The sequence below is a fragment of the Neolamprologus brichardi genome, chromosome 7, assembly GCF_056152115.1.
Source record: "Neolamprologus brichardi isolate AB-2024 chromosome 7, ASM5615211v1, whole genome shotgun sequence".
NCBI classification, from domain to species: Eukaryota; Metazoa; Chordata; class Actinopteri; order Cichliformes; family Cichlidae; genus Neolamprologus; species Neolamprologus brichardi.
Genome location: NC_142110.1, coordinates 22768218 through 22779581, shown reverse-complemented (window position 1 = coordinate 22779581; position 11364 = coordinate 22768218). Strand labels below are relative to the sequence as shown.

At 38.5% G+C, this 11364-nt stretch overlaps 1 protein-coding gene across 1 annotated transcript in view; it reads right to left on the bottom strand.

The window, feature by feature from the left end:
- Positions 1-1955: 1955 nt before the first annotated feature.
- swap70b (switching B cell complex subunit SWAP70b) overlaps positions 1956-11364 on the bottom strand; it is a 31363-nt gene continuing 21954 nt past the window's right edge. Inside the window, exons 9-12 of the mRNA XM_087843326.1 lie at positions 10422-10588; positions 7840-8038; positions 7096-7192; positions 1956-5404 (exon numbers count right to left, since the gene is read on the bottom strand). Coding sequence (XP_087699452.1) covers positions 5295-5404; positions 7096-7192; positions 7840-8038; positions 10422-10588 — 573 coding nt within the window. The 3' untranslated portion in view covers positions 1956-5294. The remainder of the gene's footprint in view (positions 5405-7095; positions 7193-7839; positions 8039-10421; positions 10589-11364) is intronic.

Below are 11364 nucleotides of genomic sequence, written 5' to 3'. Positions count from 1 at the left end.
AAAGTTTATCATTAGTTTTACTAACCATTCATTTTTTAATATAATAATTAGCCATTATGTCAATACTGTGTCATCAAAAAAAATACAATGTCATACTTTTAATTGGCCAACAGTCATTATGCATCCATGTCTACCTTATTTATATGATACAATTACCATGTCGGTCTAATCTGTTCTGTCATGTTTGGTTTAAATAAATCTGTAATTTCAAGATATTCAAACATTTAACTTCAGCACAGCATAATACAGCATACATGGAATTATGTGTAATTCTGATTGTGGATGTTTGTAGTGCAGCTTTAAAGATTTAAAGTAAGTTTTTAAATATAGGCTGCATATATTCTTAACATTCCATAATTCATGGTGGTTTAACTTTGCTGCTTTAAAATTTCAGCAATCTTGAAGAAAACGTTTAAAATGTAGGGCAGACGGCCAAAATTTGAACTCAGCTTTACCTGTGCCGCTGTGAATGAGTGAACTGCTGCATAAACACTGTGCGATGCTTGTTTATCGACTCTTTTCCGTGCTCCATTTCCAGCCATTCATTGCTCCCGTTGCTGCGTGAGATGAAGATAAATGTGCACGGTCACATTCTGCTTCCGCTGGAATAAGATGTTCTTTATTTACCCACTGCTATGTTGAATCATAGTGTCAGAGTCTTAAATAATGATGCCTTATTTTCCATTCACAAAGCATTCGCTTAAGTCTGAACAAATCTGGGATTAAATCAACTCTAATCAGTTGTTTTGGAACTGGAACATTTGAAAGTCAACGTTTGGTTTTTTGTTTGGTTTTTTTAAACTTCCGGGAACAAAACCAGAGAAACTCGAAGAATGTCAGATGTACTTTCAGATTCTTTTTTGGTACACTGAAACAACAGCCAGATGTCTAAATCTCAATGATTCAATGGAACATAGAAATATAGTACTACTAAATTATTAAATAACAACACTGAAACGATTAATCCGAAATGATACATTTAAAATAATACAAATAAATTTCCATAATTCTTGCTGTGATAATTAATGGTATTGACATCTGGTTTTTCCAAATATTATCATCGTCTATATATTTGGCTCATATTTGACTAATGTTATCTCCCTGTATGCTCTGGACCTCATTAAGTAAGGTCCTCATTACTCAATAATACAATGCCAGGATGGCAATTTAATTAATGTCATTTCTGTTACATAACTGTAGAAAAATGCAGTATCTATGATCTTGTCTGTATTATAACAACCAGACAGGAGACATGAGACAGTGATGAGCTTTATTTTTGTAAAACTAAAGGTTTAGACAGTGAAGTCACAGAAATGAAGTCAACATTTGTCACTATCCTGTCCCCAGATGAGCTCCAGTTAACATTTTACTCTTACCGTTTTGCTGCTCTATAAACTCACAGCACATATTTTATGACACTGTAGCGCCTTCTAGTGATCACTCAAGGTTAAAACAGTTATTACTTTATAAACTGGCTAATAGGGTAGAGGAAATATGTGCAAATATAACCTGACCTCTTTCATACACAGATTCATTTCTGACTGGCCAGAGCGAGATGTGTCAAAGTAAACCAAAGTTTAATGGAAAAAATGTGAATCTGGAGTTTGAGAGATAAAAGTAGGAGTATCTTGAGAATTTCTCCATTTCAGAGACATTGAGACATTTTTTTTTTTTTAAATTGAGCTATATATTTATTTATTTTACCTGTTTAAGTCATTTTGCTATAGTCTTTCATGTTTAGATGCTCCCACTTCTCACCTTAGTATAAATAGCACATTACCTTATTTAAATGCCTTTAGGTCAAATATCTGTCCGTCTAATGTTGCCTGTAGATTAGCAGATACACATCGTCTGCCTTGCTGAGAGCAAGAGCCCCATCCCTGAATTCGATAAGTGGAAGAAGCTTGTTAAATGGATCGTTGTAACTCTTCTACGGTGTTAGAAAAAAAAGTCAGTTATTCAAGATGTGATTTATTATATGGTTCAGTTTCGAGCTTTTTACATATATATATAGATTTTTTTTTTTTTTTTTTTTTTAAATCACAATTTTCAATTTTTACAGTATCAAAGTCACTGGTTGTTCTAAAATAACAAACTTTCTGCAGTTAGCATCTGTGCTGGGAGTTAGACTTCAGTAAAATAATCCTACTAACAATATTCAGAAACAAGAAATGTTCCAGAGTCACTTAGAAATCAAGCTTGAAGAAACAAAGTATTGAAAACAGCTCTTTGATGATAAAACATTTAGTGAATTGTACATGAGTTTACATTCTTTTGAAGGTAACATTGTTAAAACATAAAGCCGACTAAATATGTACAAACACTTACATTTTAATGTAAAAATGATCTTAAGGAGACAAGTTTGTAGAGTAGTTTTTAGCAGTTTTAGTAGTTTCTGCTTCTTTAAAAGGATTAAAACAAAGAACCTAAAATACACTTTGGCTAATTCTTGTTAGACGGGTCAGACTCTGATCAAAAGTAGTGCATATCATGGACACAGTCGATACAAACTGGAAGAAGAAAAACGGTGCAAAGCACTGGTGTGCACATTGTTTATACTCGTGGCTTAAAGGATAGTTTCATTGTGTTTCATCCTTGTGCATTTCCTGTTAATGAGGTTATTGGGTTTTTGTGGGTCATGCTAAATTTATACTCTCCACCTCCATTGCAGAGATTCAGGAAAGAAAACAAAATTATACCGGGGAACCATATTTGGCCAAAAACAAGTTTTACATGAAGAGTTTGTTTTTCCTAGAGTCAAACCAAAAGCAAACACAGAGATTAGCTGCCTGAAATTACCATATTACTTTACAGTTCTCCATCCATGAAACCTGTTAAAACAGAACAGTTTTCTTTTTTGTGTTTTTAATAAAGCTGAATGTCTTAAAACCAATTTCAAATCATGTATATTGTTAGCTCAGGTCTATTTTGACTATGGTCTGCCTTTACAGACAGCAGGCACTGACCACTGTTAACTTCTAAGTACTCCACTCTTTATTAACTTTGTATAAAGGTAACTGGTAAGGTTCCCATTGGTCCTACAGGAGATCATATAGCTCAGAGTCACCTTCCACAATCATCGTACAGATGCCGGATGTGTTACACATGAACACAAAATGGAAAACTAAATTATGGTTATGGTCAGTTCGAGAAACAATAATGTAGATATTGATAACAAATGAAATCACAAGGATCCTGCCAATTCTTACAGTTTTAAATGGTTTGCAAATAACTGCAAGAAAGATTTACAGGCAAAAACCCAACAAACATTCTGTATACAGCAGGTAAAGTATGGAACACATCTCCAATTATCTCTAAAGGTCCCATTGACACAAAATCTCCACATGTCTGTAACAACCCATCCAAGCCACACGTCCAAAATGTATGTGACAGAATGAAAAACGACACAGTGGAAAAGTATTGAACATGTTTTTTTAATTAATTTATATAATTAATTTATATAATTTAATAATTTATACATTTAATATTGAGTCATTTAATACTTGGTACAAAAGACTGTGTTGTGACAACAGCTTCAAAATTGCTCAGGTGTGATTTTGGCCCAGTCTTCCACACAAACATCAAATCCTGATTCCACACTTCTCTTCTATAAACTCTGAAATTTGGTTCCTTCCATACATTTCCAGCTGGATTCAGGTCAGATGATTGGCTCAGCCATTCTTACAGCTGTATTTTCTTTTGCTGAAACCAATCGAGAGTTTCCTTGGCTGTGTGTTTGGGAACATCATCTTGCTGAAGCGTTTCATCGTCATCATCCTGGTAGATGGCAGCAAATTTATATCAGGAATGTCTCAGTACATTTTTCAATTCATCCTTCTTTCAATATTATGAAGTGTGCCGGTGCTGTATGCTGAAAAACAGCCCCACACATGATGATCCCACCTCCAGCCTTCACTGTTGGTATGGTGTTTTGGGGGTGATGTGCAGTGCCTTCTGCTGATTCCAGGTCTTTCTGTAGCTCTCCACAAGTGCTCCTTGGCTCTGGGACAACTCTTCTGACAATTCTTTCCACTCCTCTGTCTGAAATCTTGCGGGGAGCACCTGGTTGTGGTCGGCTTATGGTGAAAAATGTTCTTTTCACCTCCGGATTATGGCCCCAACAGTGCTCAATGGAATCTTCAGTATTTTAGAAATTCTGTAACTGGTGCCATCAGCATGCTTTCCAACAATAAGGTTGTGAAGGTCTTGAGAGAGCTCATTAGTCTTACCCATCATGAGAAGTCTCTTCTGTGACACACTGGTAATGAGTCACCTTTTTATAAGCTGTCGGTTTGGACTGAACCAGCTGACATTAATTTGCACTAAGCGTCAGGATTATTTTCTAATTACTGATAGATTTCAGCTGGTGTCATGACTTTCCATTCCTTTTTGCGCCTCGCTTTCTTCATGTGTTCAATACTTTTTCCCTGTGACATTTCTCATCATTACACATAATCTGTGGACGTCTGTGGTTTGATGTGGGTTTTGCTGACATTTTGGTAAAACTGCACTCGTGTAGATCGCATGTCCGACACGTGCCTGCACTTATCTGAGAGAAACGCTTACGGCAAGGGAGCTGCTAAGGAGGGTCAGTTACTTTAATCAGCCACTGTCCTTACTGCCATCATTTCTTTTACAATAAAATGTACACTGTAAAATCTTGCAGAGAAACTGTCAGTTTTGCACTTTGCAAGGACGGCAAAAACAATTTTGTGGTGTTACGTGGCTTTGTTGAAACTTTCACAAAAAGGCACATATGTGCAGTATCTGCAGTGTATGATATTCCACTCCTGTGTTGGACAGCTACAAATCTCCACAATACCGAATTCTTTGGATCCCTCTGTTCAACAACGTCTTCGTCTTTTGAGCCGTGGACCGTGTTTGTTGTCATAGTTACTGGTTTGGTTTGGCACTACTCCCATGGTCACTCATGGTTTGTGCTGATTATGTCTCATATTTCTACTGGGGAAAAGTTATTTTGCAATAATTATCATTTTAAATCTTGTTCCCTAAATTATGAGGTGACTTTTTCTTGTTGGTGGTTTTAGAGATAATCAATGGTGGCCAACACTAACATAGAGCCAAGTTTATCAGTTCAATCTGTGCTTCCTACAGGGCAACGTAAGATTTATTGATTAGTTAATGCCACCTTATTATAAAATGCCTTTTTATCCCGGCAAAGATATGCTTCATCAGAGACGTTCCAGTACATCCCAGCAGGCCTGTCTCATCTTTCCCTTGTTAGTTAAACATGTTTAAGGTTATGATAATGGTTTACAACAGCTTTACTGAGCTTAAATTGCTTGGTTCTTCGTCTCCTGCCATTGTTTCTCCCTCAGACTGAGCTCTGCTTCAGAAAAAGCTGCAGGGCCCCAGTTTGTGATATTCTGCTGCCCCTTGGCACCTGAGCAAGAAACAGAAACAGAAAAAAAAAAAAAAATTGCTGCATGGCAAATACACACACACAGCAAAACTGTTTATAGCGTAAACCACACAGCATATCATCACAAATTCACCATACCAACAGTAAAGCGCAGCAATGGAGCAGTGATGATTTGAGCTTAATTTGCACCCACAGGACCCAGGCTCCATGCAGTCACTGAGTCTCCTCTGTGCACCAAAGTATTCTGGAGTAATTTTTTGAGGCCATCTAATAAACAACTTAAGTTTGAGCCAAACTGGGTCATGCAACAAGGCAATGATCCCAAGCACAACAGCAAAAATCCCCCCTCCCCCCCCCCCCCCCCCCCCAAAAAAAAAAAAGTCTTAAAAAAAAAAGGCCACAACAGCTGATCCTCAGCTAAAAATCTGAGGATTTATTGTATGTGTAACTGCCATTTTTCTTCAAATTAAGCTAGCAGTGCAAAAAAGTTGCAGGACTCTAGATGATAGCCTCTGTCTGATTAGCAGCTACAGGGTAGACCACAGAGGAAATGTTTACCAAACCCACAGAGTTCTCCCTTTCTCTCTTATCTACACTCTGTCCCTGCAGAGTGTAGCCTTCTACTTTTATGCCTTCCTCTACTGGCATGTGATTCAATGCCCTTCGAGGAGGTGGCGCTGTCCAACATCACGCTCACTGGAGTCATTGCTGTAAATCAGCGAGCAAAACCATAACTCGACACACACAACTACGACCAGCTGTGCTGCCAACTACCAAACCACATGCATGGTTTCAGGTACAGTTTATCTCTGTCTTGACTAATGACAGGACTGCTGTGCGTCCCGTTGTCTCAGTGTCTGCAATGGTGCAGACACGGAGAGAGACACCGAGAGTGAACTGACAACTTCTATGATTATAACCAGGGGTGCACATAAGTGGTCCGCAGGTGGCATTCGCTGTCAAAATAAAAGACGTGCACCAGATAAGAAGTTGCAACGCGCGTTTGCGTACATATAAAAGGCAGTGTTTTTCGCTAGAGTGGTATTTTCACGGCATATTCTGCACCAAATCTCTGTGCGTTCATCATTTGTTTGAAGCCAGCTCACCTCCTGCAACCACTTTCCAAGAATACGTGCTTCTTTTGCGGTTCGGACTCCTTCTGACATTTCTTTGGAGGTGGAGGAACACCAAAGTAATTGCTTAAAGGAGCTTGTTTCTTCGACATCTTTAAGAGTTCTAAACAAATGTCTGTCCTCCTCCAGAAAATCTTATGTACGCAAACACGCGTTGCAACTTCTTATCTGGTGCACGTCTTTTATTTTGACAGCGAATGCGCACCTGCGGACCACTTATGTGCAGCCCTGGTTATAACCAGCTGCAATTGACTGCACAGTTTATAACATATCATAGGTCAGTTTTTACATGAAATAGAATGGCATTTATTATAATACAAAATTTTTAAAAATCCTAACTATCATTGTGATTAGGTTGTCCAAAGCTTTTTAACATCCATGTGTTTTTACTATTTTTTTAACCTGAATTTATGTTAGTGAAAAAAAACAACTAATTTTATATTTTCTATATGAATAAACAGATCACTATCACCTAAAAATAATCCCAACCCTAACCTTAAACTTGAATTTTAACTGTCAAACAGCTCTTAAGAAAAGCACCACATGGTGCAGGCGGATGCTCATTGGGTTTCTGTTTACCTGGTTGAATGAGCCGTAACAACCCCTCATGTTCAGCCACTTTGTGCTTCCAGGTCTTGGTGTTGTTGGTCGCAGTTTCCAGCTTCTTCTTTACCGTCTGGCTCACACAATGAGAAACAGAAAACGCAACACATGTATGAGGTTTAATAGATGCAAAAATGGCACCTATCAGCATACTGATTCACAAGTGGTTAGTATTAAATTTCTTGTCTAAAGAAATCTTGTCTAAATGGCTAAGCCTGAACAGGTGTCCCTGAGGCTTCCACAAAGTATTTGATTAAATGTGAATTCCTTTGGGAATGACAGACTAATCACATGATGAGTCTGCATATTTGCATGGAAAGCTGGTGTGCAAATAGTACAGTCACTGCTAGCAAGGTGGATGCTGCATGTTCTGCCTCCAGCATGCAGGTGGCTCCCACCTCTAAACCACATGTAGCAGCTTCTGTAGTTTGAGTGGAGCAGACTGTCTCCTGCTGTGTGCTACATATGAGGAAGGACAACTGAAAGCAGCTTTGAGGACATATGTTAGGTGCAAACCTCAAAGACTGCTCAGTAACTGCTTTGAACTACAGCAAGAGGCACAATTTAGTCATAAAATGGCAACATTCATAGAAATGATGATAAGTTGAGTTTTTCCCTTTTTATTGTTTTAATGATTTATTTGTGGGTAACAGCTCCATTCCACAGAGGAGTTTTCACACTAGTCCTATTGCATCCATATTCATACCCCCCATCACTGACCTCATACTGCTCCAGCGCCCCCTGCCTCTCCAGCTCCAGCTGCTCCAGCTGCTTCATTGCAGCTTGCAGGGCGCTCTCCTTGGCCAGACGCTCCTTCTCCAGCTCCTCTTTCTCAGCCACCGTGACGGAGATGGCCTGCTTCTGCTGCAAATGGATCTGCTCCAACTCTGCTCTCTTCTTGGCCTCCTCCTCCAGTAATCTGGTCCACAGTACATATATCATTTACTACAGGCAGGCTTCAGCATGGGCCCTACCCCCAGGAGGGTCAGATCACTGCATAAACAAAGCATGTGGACCGTACATGCGTTTTCCACAGATTTGACACTTCTTGAGAAAAATATTAGACCCTGTGTAGTTACTATTATCAACAGTGTGTGCACTGTATACTGTACACACACACACACACACACACACGAAAAAGTGCTTGCCCCCTTCCTAAGTTTCTAGTTTTTGTATGTTTGTCACACATTAATGTTTCAGATCATCAAAAAATGTAAATATATGTCAAAGAATAACACAAGTAAACACAAAAGGCAGTTTCTAAATGACGGTGCTTACTCTTAGGAGGAAAAAGAATCCAAACCTACATGGCCCTGTGTGGAAAAAGTGATTTATTATCCACAAATGGTAAAAACATGGAACAGTGGTGAACCTTCCCAATAGTGCCCAGCTGACCAAAATTACCTCAAGAGCACAGCGACGACTCATCCAAGAGGTCACAAACAACCCCAAAACAACATCCAAAGAACTGCAGGCCTCACTTGCCTCAGTTAAGGTCAGTGTTCATGACTCCACCTTAAGAAAGAGACTGGGCAAACGTGGCCTGCATGGGAGTTTCAAGACAAAAAAAACCACTGCTGAGCAAAACGAACAAAGGCTCGTCTCATTTTGCCCGAAAACATCTTAATCATCCCCAAGACTTTTGGGAAAATACTCTGTGGACTGACGAGACAAAAAGGTGTGTGTCATTTCAGAAAAGGATCATCATGCCAACAGTAGAACACGGTGGTGATAGTGTGATGGTCTGGGTCTGTTTGCTGCCTTAGGACCTGGAAGACTTGCTGTGGTAAATAAACCATGAATCCTGCGGTCTACCAAAACACCCTGAAGGAGAACGTCCGGCCGTCTGTTTGTGACCTCAAGCTGAAGCAAACTTGGATTTGGCAGCAGGACATTGATCCAAAACACATTAGCAAGTCCACCTCTGAATGTCTTAAGAAAAACAAAATGCAGACTTTTGAGTTGCCTTGTCCTGACTTAAATCCGACTGAGATGCTATGGCATGACCTTAAAAAAGCAGTTCATGCTCGAAAACCCTCCAGTGTGACCGAATTACAACAATTCTGCAAAGATGAGTGGACCAAAATTCTCCACAGTGCTGTAAAATACTCATTACCACTTATAGCTTGGTTGCAGTTTTAAGGGTGCTCCAACCAGTTATTCGGTTTAGGGGGCAATCAGCTCACCTTCATTTAGAAACTTAATTTTGTGTTTACTTGCATTATGTTTGTCTAACATTTACATTTGTTCGGATTATCTGAAATATTTAAGTGTGACAAAAACACACAAAAAAGAGAAAATCAGGCAGGAGGAAAACACTTTTTCACAAATAAAAGAGAAATATATTTCCAGGCTGTAAAAGTATAATTGTTTTAGAAAGAAAAAAAAATAAAATAAAGAAGCTAATGTATAAATCAGTTGTAAACGGATGTGTCAGCAGGTGGTGCAATAGTGTTGTTAGACAAGTAAATATAAAGTAAATATAATAAACATAAATATATACAAACATAATTTATCTAAAAGTTCAAACTTTTTTATGAAATATATTTTACATAAAGGTGATCTGAGTTTGTGGTGATGTCATGATTTGTATAGTTGATATTTTTTGTCACTGAGACTGTTCATATGTATATAGTGCTGCACAACTGTGCCCCTTGCAAATCTCCTCTCTCAAAATTTCAGTGGCAAGTCTTTAATATTTCTTGTATGTCATTAAGCACCTATATGTTTCATTATAAAACACTGCCATTTAGGTCTCAGGCATATTTTACTCATTTAACTGTGGTTGTAGAAAAAAAACAGCCACTGAAAATTGTCCTCTTCTAAAGAACTGATTGCCATTTTTAACACAACGACTACATTTAAAGGAAATACTCGCTGGTGAGTGACTTCTCAAACGTGACCTGGAATGTATTCATCAGCAGATAGGAAGGAAAGATGAGGGAGGAAATGCCGAGTGTATCAAGGAGAAGTTGAAAGTCTGGCTGTGTATAGCCTCCTATATTAGGAAAACAAAGACTTAGACTCAGCTCTTTGGACAGAGGTTCATGTGATGCACTTCATTAGGAATATTAAGTTTCATGCTTCACTGAAATTTGGTAGCACCAGTGCTGGATTGTTAAGGTAACAAAAAAGAATTTCTATGAATATATTTATCCCAGTGTTATGCTTTCCAGATAGGAGGAGTATGCAAAGATCCGAGTGACCTAAGTTTCCTCATCAGAGGATCTGAGTGAGGCTCTGTGGGGAATATTTTTTATACAAACCCAAACATTTCTCCCTGCGCACACCCTTTGACTCACCGTGTCTGCAGCTTACGGATGATTTCCTCATCCTGTCTGGCACGCCTCTCGTCTTCCAAAGCATGCTCCAGTTGGCGATACATGTCTTCCAGCTCATGGACCCTCTGCAGGTACTGCTCCAGCTCAGTGGACTTCTCAGCCAGGTTTTTCTCAATCTGCTGCCGCACCTTTAAAACCAGGAAACACAGAAGTATACTTCACCTGGAATTCAAAATTAATACTCATAAGATACATTCGTATGTGTTTATACACCACTCTGCAATCATTAGATATTATTAATCTGTGGCCCTTCCTCAGTGTGTTTTTTGTCCCATCTCTTGCTGGATGTTATTTCCTGTTGAAAGTGGGTTTTCCTTCCCACGGTTGCCAAAGTGCTTGCTCATAGGGGATCATCTAATTTTCAGGGTTTTCTTTCTCATTGTCGGGTCTTTATGCAATATAAAGCGCCTTAAGGGGACTGGTAATGATTTCATGATACATATATATATATCATGATATATATCTATCGATATCATGATATATAGATCTATATCTATATCATGATATCTATATCTATATATAGATGTAGAGATAGATAGATAGATATAGAGAGAGATCTATCTATCTATCTATCTATCTACAGATAGACAGATAGACAGATAGACAGATAGACAGATAGACAGATAGACAGATAGATAGATAGATAGATAGATAGATAGATATAGAGATCTATATATATATATATATATTTTTTTTTTTTTAAACTGACTTGACTTAAATTAAGCGTTGGAGTTTGCATATTGGTACCAACTCTAAAGTGCCACAGCAGGTGCGTATATGTAAAGTACTCTTGTCATGATTAATCGACATCTCACAGGAAACCCGAGTTTGATATTTAAAGACGTGTAAAATAAACAGACATAGACAGGTGCAACCTAAAACCTCAGTCAGAGATAACTGCTAT